At 32.1% G+C, this 24580-nt stretch overlaps 1 protein-coding gene across 1 annotated transcript in view; it reads right to left on the bottom strand.

The window, feature by feature from the left end:
• The window catches only part of LOC143386530 (A-kinase anchor protein 9-like), a gene marked incomplete at both ends in the record, with an annotated part of 65622 nt that overhangs the window by 27959 nt on the left and 13083 nt on the right, over window positions 1-24580 (bottom strand). Inside the window, 7 exon segments of the mRNA XM_077108440.1 lie at window positions 257-400; window positions 1450-1653; window positions 3341-3697; window positions 4455-4547; window positions 5690-5789; window positions 16066-16243; window positions 17949-18162. Of these exon segments, the coding sequence (XP_076964555.1) occupies window positions 257-400; window positions 1450-1653; window positions 3341-3697; window positions 4455-4547; window positions 5690-5789; window positions 16066-16243; window positions 17949-18162 (1290 nt within the window).

Here is a 24580-nt window from a genome sequence, read left to right as displayed (position 1 = left end):
ATACTCTATATAGTGTGACAATAAGGGTTGTCAATAAAGGTTGCTCCTTGGTACAACAGTTTCTCCTACAGCAATGCCAGATTCAAATTATCTTAAACAGAAAGCAAGGCATTTTGACTCCACCTACCTTACATCTAAGTGATCACCAATATGTTAAGCTTAGTAACTATAAAAATACGTCTCCCACCAACAATAAAGACAAACAAATCCTACTTCATTGTTGATCTACTGTTCTTAAATGCACCAAAGTCAATACTATGTGTGTTTGCATACTGCTGCTGCGCAGCTCATAACACAGCTTCTCTCTTCCAGCTAAAGACAGCTGCTTTAGTGCTTCCAACTCTTTTAAAAGCACCCTTTCTCTTTCTGAAACCAGGTTTTCATTATTTAATGAGGATCTCTAAATAAGAAAAAAAGTCATGGAAGAATATTGATTGCGATAGAGGTAAAAAGCAGAAACATCAAGCAGATTTCTTTTAACCCCTTGGGACCAAGAGACCTTGATTTTACCTTATGATTCATATTTCATTATTAGGGATTAAAAGGCACATATGAAGTTCAATGCAAAATTTCCAACTTTAGAAAAAAAGTTATTTAAACTTTAATATTCAAGAATTTGTATAGTTAGAGTAATATTTTCTCTGTCAATTTTTGCATTGAAATTTTAGAAGAATAAATTCACAAAATGCAATGAAGAAAAGCAAAACTGATTTTTCAAATGATATATTTTATTCTCAAATATCAATTTCCCTATTATTTTATATTTAAAAAATACATGTTTTAGTTTTCAAAATTAAATTCAATAAATTTGTTTTCATAAGAACTTTCATGTAAATATGTCTTGCTTTTCTGCAATAATTTTGTGAGTATATTTTATATAGCATTTGACAAGAATATAGCTCCCAAATACCATGAGATATTTAAATTTAGAAAAGAATGTTATATAAATTTGAATTTCTCTAATCAACAAGAGATGTGTCCTTGGAGAGAGTTCTAGAAACAGATTACTTCAGAAAATTTCCATTCATGATTAAAAAGATGGATTAAAGATAGATATAGATAAACCTTGGAGATGGTAATTGGTAGACTCACAGAACTATAAATGAACATAGAAAAAGTGAATGACAGCAACTGTATACTCAAGTACCTCAGTATAATATTTCCAAAACTCTCAAAGTGCTTTAGCTATGTATGGTCAACAGAATTTTTAAATTTATATTGTAGTCACATTTCCAGTGCCTGAAAGGCAGTTAAATAAAATGATAATGCACATTATATCAGCTGAGTTAGGTGTGCCTAATAAGGTCTAAAGTTGATCCCAGGAACTTCCTGATGTTAAGTATTTGTAATTTATTTGTATCTAGGAAACATAATTTTGACTTAAAAAAAAGCCACATAAAAAATACCATTATTTCAATTGAGGAGAAAAGAGACTCTAAAGTTCCATACCTGGGCTAACTGTCTATTAAGTATCTTAATCTCTTCTTGTAGCTGCTCCATGTGTCTCATGTGTGCCTGCCTCAACAGTTCTGTGGCCTGTTGATGTTCTTCATACTGTCGTACAAGTTCTTGACTCATATCTTCCAACTGTTCTTCATTTGACATCATTTGTCTAGAAGCATCCATGCTTGATGTCAACATCTTACCATGAATCTTTGATGGGAAAAAACACAAGCAAAAAACTCAATCATAACATATTTTGTGGCAATTAGTCAGCATTGATACTTGAACTGTATATGAAAACAATTCTATTAACAACATAAAGCATATGAGTTTTAGTTTTATTATTAAACAAAAGCATAAATCACTTTTTAAAAAAATTTTTTTTAGTTGTAGATGAACATAATACCTTTTTTCATTTATTTTATGTGGTGCTGAGGATCAAACCTAGTGCCTCACCCATTCAAGGCAAGCACTCTACCACTGAGCCACAACCCCAGCCCATAAATCACTTTTTTTTAAAAAAGTATTTTTCTTATTTATAATTCCAAAACAACATGAAATTACTTTATTACCACCATATATGTTATTTTCCAAAAGGAAACAGCTACTTACCAGATAGTTTAGCTAAAATCTAATTCTAACAGAGAAAAACAAAATACTCAAGATTCTTTATCCACCCCCTCCAACCTCCACCCCATCCACTTTTTTTCCCACCCATACTAGAGATTGATCCCAGGGCCTCACACATGCTGGGCAAGTGCTCTACCACCAAGCTACATCTCCAGCCCCTTCTCTTAATGAAGTTATAACTCCTTTATATCTCTTGATATTTTATAATGGGGAAATAATATAAACAACAACAATACACACACACACACACACACACACACACACACACACAAAGTTTATAGGGCCAGGGTCGTGCCTCAGTAGTAAAGCGCTTGCCTAGCATGCATGAGGCACTGGGTTCAATCCTGGGAATCACATAAAAATAAACAAATAAAATAAAGGTATTATGTCCATATACAACTAGAAAAATATTTTTAAAAATTAAGTTCACAAAATAGAAGGAATTTTGCCTATTTAATTTTTATTCATTGGTCATCACAGTATTATAGAAAACTGCTTATTCAAAGAAAAACTATAATAAATTTTATTTGGAAATAAATGCTTTACATTTATGAGTTTCTCACACTCATGACAAGTCAATAGGTTCTAAGAATACTTCAATCCCTTAAAATACTAATTAAAATCAGTCTGCCTTGAACAGCAACAGCTAAATTAGTATTCATAAACATTTCACAAGTTTTGCATTACATAAAAAGCTGACAGTTTTATTTGAATACTCCTCTGAACAAGATATATCTATTGTGAACACATAAAATAAATTTGAAATTCAGATAATTTTAAAAGAAGTAGAATTTATTGTTTTCTAATAAAGACTGCAATTCATTGGGGTAACAGATCCTCAACTAACAAAAAAAAAGAATTAGTATATAGATAATAAGATACTTTGAATTGTCTTCTTGAATTCATAGCAATTTCCTTTTATGTTCTTACATTTAATTGAGCAAATCATTTGGCCACAGGTATTACCTAGTTATAATATAATTAGTCTTCAATTAGTTTAAATAAAATTAACACAGGTATAATTTACAATGAGAACTTAACATGTACTGTGTCCATAAGACAACCAAGAATACTATGACCTGACTTATTTTATACTTCACACCAATATTGTTTCACTTAATCAAATACCTTATAATTAATAAAATACATTAAAGTCAAGACTGGACTTCATACTTTCATTCTCTATTAATCAGCATTATTGCTACTGTTTTAAACTGAAGACATTATTATAAGTTTTTCTCTTTTGTATTCAAAGAAGCATACTTACAGATTCGCTAGCTATAAATGTTTTGTCTTTGGAGAAAACTTCTTCTGAAATAATTATTTGGTGGACCTCTGATTCTACTATATCATCAAGATGATCACTGTTTGGTAATAGAACTTCTCCATCTTCTCCTAACTCTTTACTAAGTGACTTAAATTCTTCTTTAAATTTCATGTCCAATGCATCAGAGGTCTGAAGATCAATTTGATCCTGAGATAATTTCATTTCATTAAAATAATGTTTTTCATTTTGCTGACAGAAAGTAAGTGCTTGTTTTGATGACATAATATTTTCTTTTCCCTTTGATAGTCTAGATAGTTCAGTTTGTTGAGCAAATGCAACGCTCATTGACACAATGACCTAAAGAAATGAATCAAACAAACAAAAAAGGATTAGATTTATAAATACCAGCTGGATTTAAAAAGTGGGTCATTACTCAAAATTATATGAATTAGAAAAAAGCCTGGCGTCATACTTTTAAAAATAAAAATAAATCCTCTGATAAAGTGATACAGAGATAGGCTATTTTTCAATAAATTTAACATCAAAGTGTTTTACTGCCTGCCTTTTAAAATAAAACAAGCAAAACTTTTCTAACTATAACACCAATAAATACTCAGTACAAAAATAAAAAAAAAATAAAAGTCTTTATATTTCTTCCTTCCAAGAAAATTCACTTGGCCATGAGTGATAATGTTCTGTGACAATCTTCCATCAGTATCTGTAGTTATTATCTAACATTACAATAATTTATCAGGGTAATACAACTACTTTTTCTCTTCATAACTTTTCCCTCATTTTTAGAATACCAAACTCCTTCACAAGGTAAGTATTTACATTGTAACACATACATAAAAACTTGTGGCATTCTGAAAAATTGTAATTGCAATTCTATATCAAGAAAAAAATGTTCTTTTCAATGAAAAGCACCACAAAACATTCTATGAAGCAGCAATTATAGTTGATGCTGTTACACAACTGTTTGATGGACTATATATGAAACTTACAAATAAAAAAAAGTACATACCATCAACAAAATCCATGCTTTTTTTTGACAGTTCAAAGATCAAGAAAATCTACAAACCAAGAAAATCTTACAGATAAACTATAAACTTACCTTAGCTATTTCTTCTTCTAATCTTTCTTGGTATTGTTTTTCCAACAATTTAACCATATTTGTTTCTTGTTTCATTCCACATTCATTAGAAAACTAAATTAAAGGGTGAAATATGACAATTTACACTGATTTTATACCATTAATTTTAAGGATGTACTCAATATTCCAAAAATATCACTATTTTTGGACACTTTCAAATAAAAAAATTTCAGTTATCTTTTAACTAAAAACATTTAATCTAATAATCCTACGAAATAATTACACTTACTATAAACTTAAAGATGCAAAGAAAGAAATGTAAATACATATCTGTAATTATTAGCATAAATTCTAGGGTGGGTTAAGGATACTTAAATATAATTAATAAGACATATGTATAAATGTATATTTATTTTAAGTAAAATGTTAACAAGTGGCTATGTTTGATAATGAAATCATGAGCAAATTTTCTTCTTGGTATTTATTAAAAGAACACAATTTTCCACATAAAAATTATTTTTATCAATTAAAAAAATAAATCTTCTTTTAGAAATGTAGATATACTGTCAACATGAAAGTATTTGTTTTTTTACCAATTATCTGAATTTCATCCAACAGACATTTAATAAGGGATGAGTGTGCCTCATATCTCTTCTTAATATCCAGAATGAGAAAGGGCAATAGTCAGTGATTTTAATTTTTACTAGAATTTAGAATTATTGAGTGAAGATGAAGATGCAGTTGGGGGTTTGAAAAAAGTTTTGAATAATACAATGTTGAGGACAGGCAAAGAGTGGTTCAGTGGCAAGCACAGTAAAAAAAGCATTTTTCTATCATTACTTCTGTTGGAAGATGGCCTGATCCATTATTCCAGCCCTAGCACCTTGGATTTTAGGGAATCCTATACACCATTCTGAAGATACCCTCTGCTTCCATAAGGGGAAGAAAAGACTATGTTGGCCATGGTACTGAAGCTGATTTGTTACACAGTTCATAAAGAAATGTTACAAAGAAAAAATTTAAACTGTAACAGGGGAGGAAAATTCTCAAATTTAACTTTCTCTGTGTTTTTCCTATGCTATAAAAATATTTCTATAGACATTCTGGATCTTTTACATAAGGTATTATCCTCATGCTTTATGCTTAATCTTAGCCAATATTTACTACATAATTACAAAACTGAAGACATAAAATTGATAGTAAGAAAAAGAATCAGTGTACATAACTGTTTAAAAATGAAGATTAAAAAAACATACCTCTATTGCATGATCAATATTCTCTTGTAGACAACTTCCAGGATGTACTACTGATTTCTGTACATCAGATTCTTTAATTACCACTGAATCAACAGAGAAGCTAAATATAAATTAAAAAAGTATAAAAAATTAGTGTTGTGTGTTTTATTCAAAGTTTCTACCATGCATAACGTGTACTGAGGCAGTGGGGAGACAAAAATGATAGTTCCCCCAGGGTTACAAGTATTGTAACTTAAAACATTTTTGACTAAGTTTTCCATTTAAAAGTAACAATGAATATTATGTCAGTATAAATGTATGATAAAAAATTTATTATGTAAAAAAACATTTTTAGTAAGTCTTTTAAAAATAACATCTTAGATATGCTTATATAGCAACAGTGTACATAATATAATATGCTATATACACTGATAATACACACTACTTATATACCTAAGATATATGATACATATTATTCATATTACATGGATATCTAAATTACACAGACACAAAACATATAATAATATAGAATAGATTATATTGGATTAAATATATTAAAAGAGCCAGGTACAGTGGTGCGTGCTTGCAACTCCAGAAATTTGGGAGGTTGAGGCAGGGGGATCAAAAATTCAGGATGAGCCTTAGCAATTTAGTGAGACTCTCTTTCAAAAAAAAAAGGGGGGGGGGTTGGAAATGCAGGAAGATGGCTGAATAAAGTATTTGCTTCCCTGACAGATCTGTGGAGTGAACCAAGAAAAGCAAAAAGGTCACTTTTTTCAACAAGATGGGTGAATGGTCCAGAACTAGGAAGGACTTAACTGGAATTTAATACTGGATACTTAAAACATATCATGGACTCAAGAGATCTTGTATAATAAAATAAGGGGGAAAGATCCCCAGGCTCCAGAGCTGTAAAATAGCTGGAAATACAAACCAGAATAATCCCTATGTGAATGTAGTAAAGCAATAAAGGAACCCCCATTCCTAGGAAAACAGAGGTGTTTTGCAGTATGGAGAGCTTAAGAGCTCAGAGATACTGCTCAAAAAACAACAAACAAACAAAAAAAAAAACCCAGTAAGCTGTGCTGCACAGCATCTGTGTACAGGAGGGAAGCCACCAGCTTTCTTGGCGGCATGCATGGAGGACAGCAGAAAGAACCCTTGTGAAGCAATGGCTGGGGGGCCTGTAGCTAGGTGAGTCAATTATTGGCAGATCGAAATCTGGCCCCAAAAATGTGCAAGGCAAACCCATGCTGTGTGATAGAGAGTGTTCCAAAGTGACCAGGAGAAAATCAAGCATGGAGGGACATTTACACAGGAGAATACTGATCAAGGAAACCCACCTGGCTTTCCCCTCCCCATCCAATCAGCTGCTTGCAGTACTGGCTGGAAGAGAAGTGCCTGACTGTGAATTTGAAAGGACAGGCAAAGGAAGAGATCAAGTTTGGAGACCAAATGATGACCAGGGTTCATGGGGTCTGCAGGCAAAGTAGTGGGATAAGAACAGATTCCTACATCACATGTGTAGAACCTAAGGGAGATTCCCGAGGTACAGTCTTCCAATGTGGACAGACAATTGCTGAGCCTTGGAGGTGTGATGACTTAAAATCTTCAGACCAATAGGCACACAGTGAAGAGATTGGAACGTACCTAAGCCTACACCTTGGCTCTAGTAGTTCCGCTTCCAGGACTAACACTCTCACCCTAGCAACCCTAACTACCCTGAGGGTAGAGCTAGCATCAAATTCCAGACAACATACCTAACTGCTCAGAAGAGAAGCTGAGAAACTTGAACTGCAATGGAAAAAAGTGTTCAATTTTTCATCCAGATTCCTTTTTTTTTCTTTTCTCACTTGTCTACCATTTTTGAAAGCAAGTATTTTTCATGGATCATTTTATTGAGGACTGGGATATCTGAATAGTACATTACAGTTTTGTTGTTTATTTTTTTCTTTTAAAAATTATATATATATATATATATATATATATATATATATATATATATATATATATATATATACATTTTCCCCTCTCATTTATCTGTTTCATTGGATTCTCTTTCTCACTTTTCTCTTGCTAACACCCAACCTCTATTAAGTCCTCCCTTCATTCTTCCTATAATTTTTTAACTTCTATCTTTTCTGATCCTTTCTCATACACATCACACCCTACATGACTTTTGTTCTCTCTTTGTCCACCAATGGAAACTGTAAACTTTTTTTGCAAACTTACTGTTTATATTGTAGATAATAATTGAACACATCATTTCAGTTTAATGGAACAAAACTGTGGATGCCTTAATAGGAGCTATTTGGTTTAAGGCTGTATATTGTTTGTATTGGGTGCAGTTATTATTTGTCTCTTCCTTAAAGGTGAGGTACTAGAAATCTTCAGGGACACTATGAATCTACAGGGTAGAAACTGTACTGCCTGAAATCCACACTGCTAGAAGGACAGACATAAGAACAACATGAGAAAACAATGGAACAAAGTGGCCCAAACAAACCAAGATGATCTAATAATTAAACCCATAGACAACACAGTAAAAGAAATGTAGAAAAGGAATTTAGAAAGTACATATTAGACTGACCTGGTACATAAAGAATGATATAGGGAATAAAATCAGAGATAAATTTGAGGATGTAAAAGATCATTGCAGAGGCAGAGATTCTCAGAAAATGACAACAACAACAACAACAACAACCCCAGAAATCCTCAAAATGAAACAATCAATAAACCAATTAAAAATTCAATGGAAGATAGAACCTTGGGCAATGAAGACAAAATGTATAATTTTGAAAATAAAGTTGACTACACAGGGAAGATGGTAAGAAACCATGAACAGAACTTCCAAGAATAATGAAATAACAAGAAAAGACCAAATTAAGATTTATCGGGATAGGTGAAGGCATAGAGATACAAACCAAAGGAATGCCCAGTTTTTCAATGAAATAATATGAAAAAGTTTCCAAAATCTGAAGAATGAAATGGAAAATCAAATACAAGAGGACCTCAAATGTACAAGATCACAACAGACCCACATCAAGACACATCATAAAGAAAAAGGTCAAATATAGAAAATAAGGATTGAATTTTAAAGGCTATGAGAGAAAAAATATCAAATTATATATAGAGGGAAACTAATTAGGATCTCAGGTGATTTTTCAACCCAGACCCTCAAAGCCAGGAGGTCCTGGAATAATATATACCTAGTTCTGAAGAATATGGATGCCAACCAAGAATTTTATATCTAATAAAATAAAACTTCAGATTTAAAGATGAAATAAAAACCTTCCATAATAAACAAAAATTAAAAGAATTCATAACTAGAAAATCTGTGGTATAAAACATTTTCAACAAAATATTCCATGAAGATGGAAAAAAAAGTCAAAATCAACAAAGGGAGGAGCCATACAAAAGGAATAATCAATCAAAGGAGAAATTAATTCAAAGTAAAAAGTACAAATAAACTAAAATGACTGGGAACACAAATCATATCTCAAAAATAATGTTAATGGTCTAAACTAATAAACCCAAAAGACATAGATTGGCAGATTGGATTAAAAAACAAAACCCAAAAATCTGTTGTCTCCAAGAGACTCACCTCATAAGCAAAGACATCCACAGAGTAAAAATGAAAGGATGGGAAAAAACATCTCACTCACATGGATTGAGTAAACAAACGGGTTTCTATCCCCATGTCAGATAAAATGTACTTCAAGCCAAAAGTTAATCAGAAGGGACAAAGAAGACATTTCATACTGCTTAAGGGAATTATACATCAACAAGACATAATACGTTAAAGATTTATGCCCCAAACAATGGAGCATCTACATATATCAAACAAACCCTGCCTCAATTTCAAGAATTAAATAGACCATAATACAATAATACTGAGTGACTTTAACAAACCTTTCTCACTACTGGATAGATCGTCAAAAAAAAACTAAACAAAAAAACTATAGAACTTAATAATATAGTCAATAATTTGTACTTTAGAGACATATAAAGAGTATTATATCCATCAACGAATACATGTTCTTCTCAGCAGCACACAGACTCTTCTCTAAAATATGCCACAAAGCAACAATTATGAAATAAAAAAAGAGATTATACCCTGCATTCTATCAGATCATAATGGAATGAAATTAGAAATCATTGATACAATCAAAAATAAAAACTCCAACACCTAGAGACTAAATAATATGCTATTGACTAACCAATGGATATAAGAAGAAGAAGTCAGGGATGAAATTTTTAAAATACTTACCAGAGATAAATGAGAACTGATACAACTTGTCAAAATCTCTGGGACACTATTAAGCTAAATTCATTAAAAGAATGGAAAGTCAATGAGTATATGACCTAACATAAGATCTCAAAGCCCTAGAAAAAGAAAAACAAATCAACACCAAAAGTAATAGAAGACAGGAAATAATTAAAATCAGAGCTGAAATAAATGAAATTGAAATAATTGGAACAATTAAAAAATTAACAAAACAAAAAGTTGTGTCTTTGAAAAAATAAATAAAATTGATAAACTCAATCATGCTAATGAAGACAGAAAACTCAAATCACTAAAATTCATAATCACAAAAAATATTACAACAAATACTGTTGAAATACAGTAGAGAATCAGAAGCTATTTTGAAAATGTATACTCCAATACAAATGAAAAATTTAAGGACATCAACAAATTTCTAGAGACAAATGAGCTAACCAAATGGAATTAGGAGGACATACACAATTTAAACATATCAATTTCAAGCAATAAAATAGAAGAAGTCATCAAAAGCCAACCATTTAAGTAACGCTCAGGACAAAACAGATTCTTACCCAGTTCTACAACACCTTTGACGAATTAACACCAATAAGCCTCAAACTATTTCATGAAACAGAAAAGGAGGGAACTCTTCCAAACTCATTCTATGAAGCTAGTATCACCTGATATCAAAATCAGACAAAGACACATCAAGGAAAGATAACTTCAGACCAGTATCCCTAATGAACATAGATGCAAAAATTCTGTATACAATTCTGGCAACTCATATATAAAAACATTAAAAATATAGTTGTTATGGTTTGGTTGTGAGGTATCCCCCAAAAGTTCACATAAGACAATGCAAGAATATTCAGAAGAGAAATGACTAACCTAATCAGTGAATTAATCCCCTGATAGGAATTAAATGAAGTGGCAGGGTATGGCTGGAGGAGATGGGGATTGGGGGGATGGCTATGGAGTATACATTTTTTATCTGGAGAGTGGAGTCTCTATATGGGGTATATATTTTGAATCTGGAGAGTGAAGTCTCTGTCTCTGTTTCCTGATCACTATGTGAACTCCTTCCCTCTGTTACACTCTTCTTCCAGATGTTCTGCCTTACCTCAAAGCCCAAGGGATGGAGCTGGCCTTCTATGGACTAAGATGTCTAAACACCATGAGCCCTCAAATAACACCATGAGCCCTTTTCCTCTCTTAAAATTGTTCTGGTCAGATCTTTTAGTAACAGAAACAAAAAAGCTGACTAAAACAATAGTGCATCATATTCAAGTGGGATTCAAGGTTGGTTCAACATACAGAAATAAATAAATGTAATTCATCACATCAATAGACTTCAAGAAGAATCATATGATCATTTCAATTGGAGCACAAAAAGCATTTGACAAAATAAAGCACCCTTTCATGTTTAAAACACTAGAAAAACTAGGGATAGTAGAAACAAATCTCAACACTGTAAAAGCTATACATGCTAAACCCAAGACCAAAATCATTCTAAATGGAGAAAACTGAAGGCATTCCATCTACGAACTGTAGAAAGACAAGAATACCTTTTTTTTTTTTTTTTTTTTTTTTTTTTTTTTTTACCACTTGTATTCGATATAATCCTGGAAAATAGCCAGGGCAAGTAGACAGAAGAAAGAAATTAAAGGGATACAAATAGAAAAAGAACTCAAATTATTACTATTTGCTGACAATATGATTCTATATTTAGAAGACCTAAAAAATCCACCAGAAAACTTCTAGAATTAATGAATGAAATTCAGCAAAGTAGCAGGATATAAAATTAACAACCATACATCAAATGCATTCCTATATATCAGTGATAAAGCCACTGAAAAAGAAATTAGAAAAACTACCCCATTCACAATAGCGTCAAAAAATAAAATAGAATATTTGGAATCAATCTAACAAAAGAGGTGAAAGACCTCTACAGTGAAAACTACAGAACATTAAAGAAAAAAATTGAAGACCTTAGAAGATGGAAATATCTCCCATGTTCTTGGATAGGCAGAATTAACATTGTCAAAATGGCCATACTACCAAAAGCATTATATAGATTTAATGCAATTCCTATTAAAATTCCAATGACATTCTTTGTAGAACTAGAAAAAGCAATCATGAAATTCATTTGGAAAAAAGAGACCCAGAATAGCCAAAGCAATCCTTAGGAAGAAAAGTGAAGCAAGAGGCATCATAATACCAGAACTTAAATTATACTACAGAGCCATAACAGCAACAACAAAAAACAATGGGATGACACTGGCACCAAAACAGACACATAGACCAATGATACAGAATAGAAGACATAGAGACAAACCCATATAAATACAGTTATCTCATACTAGACAAAGGTGACAAAAATACTCACTGGAGAAAAGATAGCCTATTCAACAAATGGTGCTGGGAAAACTGAAAATCCACATGAAGCAAAATGAAATTAAACCTCTATCTCTAATCTTGCACAAAATTCAATTCAAAGTGCATCAAGGATTTAGGCACTAGAACAGAGACCATGCATTTAACAGAAGAAAAAGTAGGTCCTAACTCTACCATCTCAGCTTAGGAACTGACCTCCTTAACAAGATTTCTAGAGCACGAGAACTATAAGCAAGAATCAATAAAAAGATTCAAACTAAAATGGTTCTTCACATCAAACAATCAATAACGTGAAGAGAGTGCCTACAGAATGGGAGAAAACCTTTACCACACATACACCTCAGAGCATTAACCCCCAGGATATATAAAAAACTCAAGAAACTTAACACCAGGTGCTGGGGTTGTGGCTCAGTGGTAGAGTGCTTGCCTGGCATGTGTGAGGGACCTAGGGTTTGATTCTCAGCACCACATATAAATAAATTTTAAAAATAAAGATTCATCAACAACTAAAAAAAAAATAAATAAAAAACAATAAAAACACCAGAAAAACAAACCAATCAATAAATGGGCTAAGGAACTGAACAGACACTTCACAAGACATACAATCGATCAACAAATATGTGAAAATACATTCAACATCTCTAGCAATTAGAGAAATGCAAATCAAAACTACAATGAGATTCTATCTCACTCCAGTTAGAATGGCAACTATCAAGAATATGAGCAACAGGCCTAGGGACATAGCTCAGTTGGTAGACTGCTTGCCTCACATGCCCAAGGCCCTAGTTCAATACTCAGCACCACAAAAAAAGAAAAAGAAAAAATATGCAACAATAAATGTTGGCAAGCATGTGGGGGTAAAGGTACACTCATACATTGCTGGTGGGACTGCAAATTGATGCAACTACTATAGAAAGCAGCATGGAGATTCCGAAGAAAACGTGGAATGGAACCACCATTTGACCCAGTTATCCCACTCCTAGGTTTATACTCAAAGGGCTTTAAATCAGCATAATACAGTGATGCAGCCACTTCATGTTTATAGCAGCTAAATTCACAATAGCTAAACTACAGAACCAACCCAGGTGTCCTTCAACAGATGAATGGATAAAGAAAGTGTGATATATATCTTCCCAATGGAGTATTACTCAGCCTTAAATAAGAATGAAATTATGGCATTTGGTGGCAAATGGATGGACCTGGAGAATATCATGCTAAGCTAAATAAGCCAATCCCAAAGAACCAAAGACTGAATATTTTGTCTGATATGCAGATACTAATTCACAATGGGGTGGGGGGGTAGGGAAGAATAAACATATTTTGGATTAGACAAAGGGCAATGAGGGGAGGGGAGGGTTATGAGGGAAGAAAGGATAGTAGAATGAATCAGATATTATTACCCTAGGTACATATATGATTACATCACATATTCTACATCATGCACAACCAAAGAATGAGAAGTTATAATTCATTTATGTATGATATGTCAAAATGCATCCTACTGTCTTAGATAACTAGTTAGAAGAAAAAAAAATTGTTAGAACTAAAAAAAAATAATTAGTTATTGAAACTACATATATAGAAATAATAGTTCATTAAATTTGATTTGTCTAACATTACCCAACTGGTATGTGGTAGATCTGAACATGAGTTATTTTAAATAAAAACAGTAGTTCTGAAAAAAAAAGAAGAGGGGTGAGGATGTGGCTTGGTGGTAAAGAGCCCCTGAATTCAATCCTGATACAAATATATATATGTGTGTGTGTGTGTGTGTGTGTATGTATGTATGTATATAAAGATATATCTAAGATATATTACTGAGTTAAAAAAGCTTGTAAATTCTCACTTGCATTAAAAACCTGTTTTAACATATATGTCTATATAAATAGGAAAATGTCTGAAAGAATACATATCAAAAGTAACAATGATTGCTTATATTGGAAATGAAGTGTGGCAACAGTAAAGAGAAGGTTCTTAACTTACAGTTAGTTTAATTTTAACTTACAATCAGTTTAATTTTAATTTTATCTACCCACATATCTTTTGGTATGTATGTCTAAATTCTGTATTGTTATATAAGCATTCACTACTTTGTAACAATGTTTTCTTAAAATGTCTAATCTTATAACAATAAGGTAAGATTAGTATTTAGAAATCATGTGGATTTAGAATATATCAGTGACTTAAATAGACAAAGATAAGCTTAAATTCCTAGGCTGGGGTTGTGGCTCAGTGGTAAAGTACTTGCCTAGTGTGTATGAGGCACTGGGTTCAATTCTTAGCACTGCATGTAAATAAATAAATAAATAAAATAACAACTAATAAAAATGTTTTTAAAAAAGGCTTAAATTCCTTAATTGAAGACAAACAAAATGAAACAATACTTCCTCTAAATTTATATACATTTGGATACATAAATTACATACATACATTATTTATATACACATATACATGCACACACACAATGATTGTAATGTATGCGTACATATAAAACAAATAATTTTAAGAAAAAATGAAGTAGAAAAGTAAGCAACAGACTCTTTGGGGACGATTTTAATTTATGTAAGAACATGACATCTAAGTAAAGATCCAAAAGAGATGAGGGTGTGGGCATACAAATACCTGGAGAATAATCATTCTAGGTAGAAGAAAAAGCCAATGAATCCCTAAAGCAGAAGCGTACTGATATGTGATATATTTGAGGATCACAGTGGGGATGTATGAGGTTTTTTTTTTTAATCTTTTAAAATTGTTTTTAGTTGTCAATGGACCTTTACTTAATTTATTTATATGTGGTGCTGAGAATCAAACCCAGGACCTCACACAAGCCAGGCAAGCGCTTTACCGCTGAGCTCCAACCCCAACCCCATGGGATTATATGGTTTGAGAACAGTAAGTGATAAGAAAGTCAGTAGGAAATGAAAGTCAAAGATGTCATGGTCCTCAGGACTAGTGAGACTGTAAAGAGCAGAAGAGGATTAGAGTAACATGATGTAACTGAAAATATAAAAGCAAAGGTTCTGGCACTTGTGTTGACTATATAGAGAACAGACTGTAAACAGAAGTTAAGTAATCCAGGTGAAACACACAACAATGGCAGGGACCAGTGGAGCAGTAAGGAGTGGCACAATTTTGATGTACTTTGAAGGTTAAAAAAAACCAAGATTTTTTCATAGAATGGCAGAGAGTTATGACAGAAAGGAGTCAGGATGGATGAAGATGGCTACAGAAGGAGAAAATTTTAGAAGATCCTGATCCAAGAAAACATACATAGTGGTAAATGAAGATCATTTCTTCTCTCCTCATAGATCAGGGTTCTATTTGGGACATGATGAATTTGAGCATTAGACAATCAAATGGAGTATATTCAAGTCATAGTGGAATGATCATACTTAGATTATTTAAGTATTCACCACATCAACATATCAAAGCCTAGGCATAGAATAAACAAGTAAATATCTACTACCTGACTTATTTTAATTCAGAAAATAGATTAATAATAACATCTTTATAAAAGTATAAGTAAAATTCCTATAATAAAATGTCTTTGGTTTATACCAACATTTATTTCACACATTTCAAAGATACAGAATTATATCCTGCTCTTATTTCTTAAAAATGTTACATCCCATCTCTTTGTTAAAGTTATATTTTATTCTTAAAATAACCATTCCAGATGATACTATCATTGTTACTAAGCTACAAATACTGCTGAATGAAGTTTTAAGTAAATAGATACCTTGGGTCCACCATGGCCTCACTAATGGCTTGAAGCTTCTCCTGTAGAGAATAAATTTCTGCCCTATGATTTTCTTCAGTTTCTTTCAATTGTTTGCGCAAAAAGCATATGAAGTTTTCTAATTCTTGAATTTGTTCTTCAAGTTGTTTAATTTTTTTGGTATCTTTCAGAGAAGATAACAGGAAGAGAAGACAATACACATTTCAATACAAACTTCTCAGTGAAATAACAATCATTTTATTTCAATGTATAAAAATATTTATTCTTTGAAAAATGTTTTGAGTGAAACTCAGGTTTTAATTTGACTCATTCTGACTGATGAAAACAAGAAAACAGTGTGATTCAAGATCATTTCTCCTATTTTTATGGTATAGTATCTCTAAATTCAACAATTTTATATCTTTAAAACAATTCAGAAACATGAAACAAAAGAAGGGTTGAAAAGGGACCAGAGGAGAGTAGTTAACACCTTTCACTTTCCTCTTTTATTTTTATTTCTTAAAAAATGCTGATAATTAATCACTAAACTAACTTTTTTGCCAATTAAATGAGCCATTAGTTAACATGCAATTTGGGAAATAGTGGACAGACTACCTCAAGAAGATATCAATTTAAAAAAATACAAACTTAAAATATTACTATATTCAAAGAACTCCTGAAGTGAAAAAGCATGGTATTATCTGATATGCTTGAAATTCTATTCTGTTCACCAAAGCAATTCCAATAATAAAACTCATTCCTAAAAGCAAAAGTGAAGGCCTAGAGATACCTTGAACACAAAAAGTCTAGTTAACTGGCCAAATAATCATGAAATAAAAACATTAACTGTGACTAATTGTTTATGGTTCATTGTATGGTCCCTTAACATTGTTACTTCCCATTATTCCATCTTGGTCTTTTAACTCACTCTCTAGTTTCCCCTGATAACTCATTCTTGTCCTTGACCTCTTATCCTTGACATTCATGCTGATTATAAATCTTTACCTCATAATTAAATTTTTGTCCCAGGTTTCAGACTTCTATTTTCAACTAACTCCTATATATTTTTTCAAAGTCAATAAGTATTCTATTCTTAACTCAATATATTTAAAACTGAATTATTGTTTTTTTCACAAATTGGTTCCTTTCTATGACTAGAACCATACTCTAGTTTCTTAAGCTAGAAACTTGGGTATCATTCTTAATTTCTGCTAACATTAACAACAAACTAGAACCTAACTCTAAGTGTTGAACTTAACTTTCTCTCATACTCAATTCAATCTGGCTGGTCTTCCCATCAATAATTTCATCCCTTCCAACTGATCCTAATGGTATCAACTTAAAATAAAAATCTTATTGTTACTCCCACTATTTAAAATCCTGCTGTAGGTCTTATCACCAATAGCATAAAACATAAACATGTTTCATCAGAGTACATAAAACCTTTCCTAATCAAGCTCCTTCCAATCTCTCCAGTTTTATCTAGCTAACACAACCTGAACTCCCAGTTCTCCCAAATGGATGCAATCTTAGATAGAGCTCAATGCTTAAGACTCCATAGCCTTCCCCAAATTTCCAACCCAGTTACTCCTACCCATACCCCCATGCTACTCATCTCCCCAGGAAAGACAAGACTCTTTTTTCTCCCTCCATTCTTTACATTTCAGAAATTTTCAGTGTATTTTATATATGCTTTCCCAATGGACTACAATTTCCTATGGGAAAATGACTCAGTAATTTTAGTTTTCTCTAGCACTTAAATGAATATCCAATGATTATATGAACAAATAAGACTAGGGCTTAGATACACAAGTCACCTTCCCCTGTGAGTTCTAAGGACAGAATTATGAAATGGTGGACTCTAAGTGATGCTTCATGGTAATTATAAGTCAGAAACTATTTACCTATTTCTTGTGTTTTTACATTCTGTAGTTCTAACTGGTACATTTTCTGAAGTTCCTTGATCTTTTCCTCTTGAGCAGAAATAAGCTCCTCTTTAATATTGCAAAGAGCTTTATCTTTTTCATTTTCCATATATTCACAAACCTGATCCACGTGAGCTGAATAAACCAGTGAAAGGGATATGCACTGAGCTTCCATCTGTAGCCTTAAATCATTCTGAAAGTGTATATTAGAAAAATTTAAAATAATTTACTATAAAATAATTTGCTTTTTGCATATACTAAAATAAGAGGAGAAATAAATTATAGTTTAAAACTTCATAAGAGAACCAATGACATTTTTTTCTTCATTCTTCGTTCAGTTATACTGAGCTACTTCTATTTTCAAGGAGAGTAGTATCATTACCTCAATTTTAGAGCAAATTTTGATATTTGGTATAGCTTATGATTTGTCCATATTGGAGAGTCTTTATTCTGACTGTCCGGGACTGCTCCCTACAGAAACAAGTTGCCTCTGCAGGAAACAGCCTAGAGCCTCAACATTTTAGGATGTTTAAAGGTGAAAACCACATCCAGATTGACTTGGCAACCAGCAAGCAAGCAAGCAAGAAGTAGTACAGAAGCAGAATAAAGCCATAAGCGAAACAGTGCAATGTCTTAATCAAATTTTCATCTCATTCATTTCTCCTGGGATTTTTTCATAATCATAATCAAAAGAGAAATGGATCAAAGTGACCCTAGTTGAATATAAATTAAAGAATGGCTACTAACATCTAATCAATTATTCCCCAGAAAGGTACACTGCCCAAGGAAAATGGGAACCAAAGAGAACAATTTTACATTGTGTAAGAATTGCTATTCTGTATTGCAAGTAGGCTATGCTAGGCTATTAGTAATGTGGTACAGTGATGGGACTTTCCTATGGGAGAAGCTCTTCTTACGTAATATGGAGTCTCAGGGTAAAATGAAGTCTGTTTGGTCATTGCTTATATAGCCTGGCCTATAACATTCCCCACTGGTTTTATGGAACAAATCAAATCATTAATTAATCATCACTGGTTTACAGCTACTGTAGTGAGTATGGAGGACCATCAGTTTTACAGAATGTATTTTTTGTTTTATATATCTTATTAAATAAACAGTTAAAGATGCAGGGTCCAATTAAAAACCCTAAGAGGACTAACAGCAATAGATCGGCTACAGCTGTGTAAGAGTAGTTAGCCAAGGAGACCAGGAGAACAAATTTTCATACCAATTTCTCTCATGTTGTCTTGGCTCTTCCTTATCTTTCATTTTTATTTTCAAATAATATTTTATTTTCATGGCACTGGGAATTGAACCCAGGGGTTCTCTCTACCTGTGAGCGACATTTCCAGCCCCTTTTTTTCAATATTTTCATTTTTATGTGGTGCTGAGGATTGAACCCAGTGCTTCACATATGTGAGACAAACGCTCTGCCACTGACCCACAATCCCAACCCCAGCCCTTTTTGAGGCAAGGTCTCAACAAGCTGCCAAGGTTGGTCTTGAACTTAGAACCCTCCTCTGCCTTAGCCTCCCAAATAGCTGGAATTACAGGCATGCACCACCATGCCTGGATTTAAAATACTATTTTAAATATGGAAAAATGCAAGCAATAAACTCAAAACCCAAATTAACAAGTACTATAACATTTTCTCTATTTTTTTCATTCCCTGTATTCCCCATACACTTCTATGTTCTCATCACTCCTTTCTCACAGGCAACCATTATCATAGTTTGGTACAAATCCAGTCCAATTCTTACATTATCACTTCTCATTACAATACATTTTGCATTCTCAATGCACTGTATATTTTGTATTTTTATGGACTTACACAAATGATATTAATTTTACAAGTTTATTTTCTCATTCAATATGACTCTGGTATTATTCCATGTAGGTAACAGGGGGTTTAATGTCCAGTACCACAAACAAACAAAAAATTAACAGCATGTAGGCAACAGGTTAATTCATTTTAACTGTGGTATTATGACTATACCAAAATTTTTCCATTTCCTTTCAGGAGATAAATTGGTTTATTCCTAATTTTTGGATAAATGTGCTAATTTCTTTCTAATTAGTGGTTCTTAAATGTAACATGCATCAGAATCACTTGGAATGCTTATTAAAACAGGTTACTTTAGAAACCTAACCCCATCTCCACAGTTTCTGTTTCAGGAGAGGTTAAAGAGCTATGAATTCTAACCCATTACCAAGTAATGCTGTGCTTCTGGTCAGGAACCCCACTTTGAGAACTACTTAGAAATATAACTGCTAGGTCACAGATAGTGCATTTTTAACTGTGCTAGATTTGATCAAATTATTTTTATATAACAGTACTAATTTACAATGCTACCAGAAGGTTGAGTACTTATATACTCACATCCTCACCATTCTTTATATCAGACTAACTTCACCAACCTAATGGGTATAAAATGTTATTTTATTTTTACACTGAATAGTAAGGTTGAAAGAATATTTTCATGTTTATTAGATACTTTGATTTCCTATTCAGGCACATGTCTTTCACATCTTTTTCCCATTATTATTTTGTTTTTGGACCTCTTGTTACATTAATTGTTCTTTCTATATTCTTGATAGCTTTTGTTTGCAACTTACATTTATGGCAAATATCTAGTCCCAGTCCTCAAATCTATTTTACATTATTGTTTTTAAAAGATACAATAAAATTTTTAAATCTTTTCCCATGCTTTGTCTTTATTAAAAGTTTTCCCTATCTTAAGATTCTATTTTCTTCTTATGTGTACATTTTTAACCAACCTGATTTTTTTCCCTAAAGGGACAATGATCTAATTCCCTAACTTCTAACCTCTAGTATCAAAAGTCAATTGTGCTCAAAACAATTTTGTTTTTTTTTTCCTCCCAAACAATTTTGAATACTCTAAGCTTCTTCTGCTAATTTGGTTTATTTTTTTATTTCCTCTGTCTCTGCTCAAATATCATCTCATCAAAGTAGTCTTCCTTGACCTACCCTATGCAAAAAAAGCCCTACACTTAGGGAGATCTTATTCTTCTTATCATACTGTAATTTTATTCATAGCACTTAAGACCACCAGAAATATTTGTCTGTATTTTCTAATGTTCATTTAAACCCTAAAAAGTAAACTTTATTCTTCCTTGATCATTTTTATTCACTGTTAAATTACGAATGACTTGAACAGTGCCTGGAATGTAGTAGAGATTCACTAAGTGATTCATTGATTTGTAGGGCCTTCTTGCTAAATTTTTACAAGATACAGATCTGTTCTGGGCTTTTCATTATATTCTACTGATCTACTTAACCATCCTGGCATTAAACCATATTGTTTATAATGATTTTGTAATAAGTTTTGATAACAAATACATACTTTTAAGATTGTCTTGAGTATTCTTGGCTATTTACTCTTCTATATCAATTTTAGAATCAGTATTCCACATTCATTAAGAAACCTTATTGTAATTTTGACTAGAATTATTAATTAGGAGAGAACTGATATTTTTCTTTGTATCTTTCCATTATGGATATGATATGTATTAGCACACAGTCAGGTCTTTGTGTCCTTCAATATTTTATAATTTTCTTAACAAAAACTCAAAACATCTTATTATCTTGGTTTTAAAGTTTTGCCTGATCTGTTCATATTTTTTCTCATTTCCTATTCTTGTCATATTGCAAGAACTGGAGAAGCATTCACTAAGAACTACAAAACCATGTTGCAATAGTAATGTTGACAATGGGTATGTATCCTAGTCCTATACTTGATTCTAATGGAAATGCTTCTAAATTTCACCATCAGAAATATAATCTGTCAACATTTTGATGAAAATCAGCATCATGACTAGAAAATTTCCCTGCTATTCCTGATTTCCTAAAGCTTTTTTTTTAACTTATAAATGGGTTGTCAAATTTTTTATGTATTTTTTTCTGATATGCACTAAAATAATCATGGATTTTGTCTTGCTACATAAAAATGTAGAGATTACAGTCACAGATTTTTTTTTCAAATGTTTAACTATTTGTCCACTCTTGGTATAACTTGCTAATATTTTATTTGGAATTTCTGCAACTACACTTACAAGTTAGATTACTCTACAATTTTATTTTCTTTACAATTCTTATCAGGACTTCATATTAATATTGGCCTTCTAAGGTGAACTAAGTGGTTTTTCTTCTTTCCTTTCTTCTTCCATTCTCTCTTTAATCCTACTTTAGTGGACAATTACACTTTTGTTCTTGGAGAGTTAATAAGAATTACTTGTAAAATGGTCTTAAGTCTAGCATTTTGGTTTGAGATGAGGCAAAAGGGAAAACTTCTGACCACTACTTCAACTCTTTAATGATTATTGACTTTTTCATTTCTATTTAATGGTTATTTGAACTTATTCATTTCTATTTGCATTAGTTCTGGTAGTTTATATTCTTCCAGAACACCATTTAGAGTTTGCTTATATTTTCAAATCTATTGGCAGAGATTATTTGTAGCATTATTTATGACTTTTAAAATTTCTTGTGGTACCTGTACTTATGTCCTTATTTCATTCTTGATTTTGCTTATGTGTTTTTCCCCCCTTGGTCATATTTTTGGAGATCTAATACCTGTAAATAAACCTTTCAAATAATAAACCTCCAAAGTTCTTAAAAATTTCCCCACTTGTTTATTACAAGTTCTCTTATTTTTTGCTCTTTATTTCCTTCCTTCTACTTCCTTTGAATGTAGATATTCTTGACACTTTTCTATGCTGTTGAATACTTAACTCATTTCAATATCTCATTTATTAAATTGATAATATTTAAACCTAAAAATTATTTTTTACACATCATGTTACATACATTCTACTTTTTTAAAAAAAATATTCATGTCTCTCCTTGTGCATTTACTCTTCCAGATGAACTATAAACCAATTAAGTCAAATTTCTGTAACTTTTTAAGTTGGATAAATCTAGAGATAACTGACATTCTATAATATAAAAAAATTGCCCACTCAGAAATGAGACTTTTCATTTATTCAAATATTTTTCATTAAAGTATTCTAATTTTATTTATATTGGTCTTACATATTTTTGGCTAATTTTGACATTTATTTTACATTAGGTTTTTTGGATTTTTTGCTTAGATTATTTTTCTCAATTTCTTAATTACACCTGTGAATTATCTACTTCTATTTATGCCATGTGTCTTTTTATCTTTGGAATGGTTAGGGCTTATAGAACAATGCTAAATAGCAAGCGACAAAAGCTATTCTGATTTTCATTCTAACATGAAGGCCTATCCTGATTCACAGCTGATTCTTGATAAAGCAGCTTTATTTATTTCCCCTATTCACCCCTCATTCATCCAGTCGTAAAACATTATTAACTGCTGATCATGTGCAAAACATTATTCTAGGTACTAGGGATATAGTAGCTGTCTATATAGCCTATACAGTAGTGTCTCTTCACTCACAGAACTGATATTATGGTTCCTCTTGAGGTTTCTAAGCTCCAGTAGATGTTTCTAAGCTCAGTATCTCCTCCAATACCAATAATTACCTCCAATTGTAAACACACACACTTGAATTTATGGCTTCTCTCAGCATCAATAACTAGCCAATATCTATAATGTTCCTGCCACTCCTTATTTCTTGCACCCCAATGTTGAAAAGACTCTTTGATAATCTGGAATTATACTCCAAAACTATTCATTTCTTTCTTTTCAGTTAAAAATTAATTTTTTTCTTTTTCTTTTTTCTTTTTTGGTACTGGGGATTGAACTCAGGGCACTCGACCACTGAACCACATCTCATACTTATTTTGTAGTTTATTTAGAGAGAGGGTCTCACTGAGTTGCTTACAGCCTCACTGTTGCTGAGGATGGCTTTGAACTCACTAGCCTCCTGCCTCAGCCTCCCTCAGCTGGGATTATAGGCGTTTGCCACTGCAGCTGGCCAGTTAAAAATTCTTAACAGCCACATTTATTTTGGTTTCAGTGAGATATATCTGCTCTAATTACTAAGTTTAATACTGAGAGTAGGAGTATTTTGTTGCCTCTGCAGTATTTCAGACAAGTAAACAGGATCACTATGTAAGTCACCGCTCAATTTCTTCTGTGAGCTTCCCTCCACCTGCATACATACCTTACTCCCCCCTCTGTATCAATGATGGGGTTTATTTTAGTAATGATAAATGGGAGCAATTTACAGACTTGCTTTTCTTCACTTTGTTTAGTTAATTTCAAGGAGAGAGTAAACACCATTGCAAGTATCTTCAATACAGAAACAAAATTCCTATTAAGAAAATTTCACCAATTTGACAAATGTACTTCAAATTCAGGTCTTCTTCGAATAATGCTTTTTAATAAAATTTAAATTATGTCTGACATTTTTTAGGAGTAATCACCACCATTTATAGTTTTAAAAACAATTTGCAATATTTAACATAGCAATAGTAGTTAAGCAATTTGAATTTCTTGGGTCTATTCAAGTTATTAAAAACTTAAAGTATGACCACATTTGATAAGATCATCAACATGAACATGTCATTAGAAATAAAAACAGAAAACTTTCGGATGACTTCCTATTGTACTTAGGGATAAAAATCTAAACTTACAAAGTCTATAAGGGGCTCCCTATGATTG

This window comes from Callospermophilus lateralis, unplaced genomic scaffold (genome assembly GCF_048772815.1).
Source record: "Callospermophilus lateralis isolate mCalLat2 unplaced genomic scaffold, mCalLat2.hap1 Scaffold_7548, whole genome shotgun sequence".
NCBI classification, from domain to species: domain Eukaryota; kingdom Metazoa; phylum Chordata; class Mammalia; order Rodentia; family Sciuridae; genus Callospermophilus; species Callospermophilus lateralis.
Note: the sequence above shows the minus strand (reverse complement) of the source record. Positions and strands in the feature narration are given on the sequence as shown.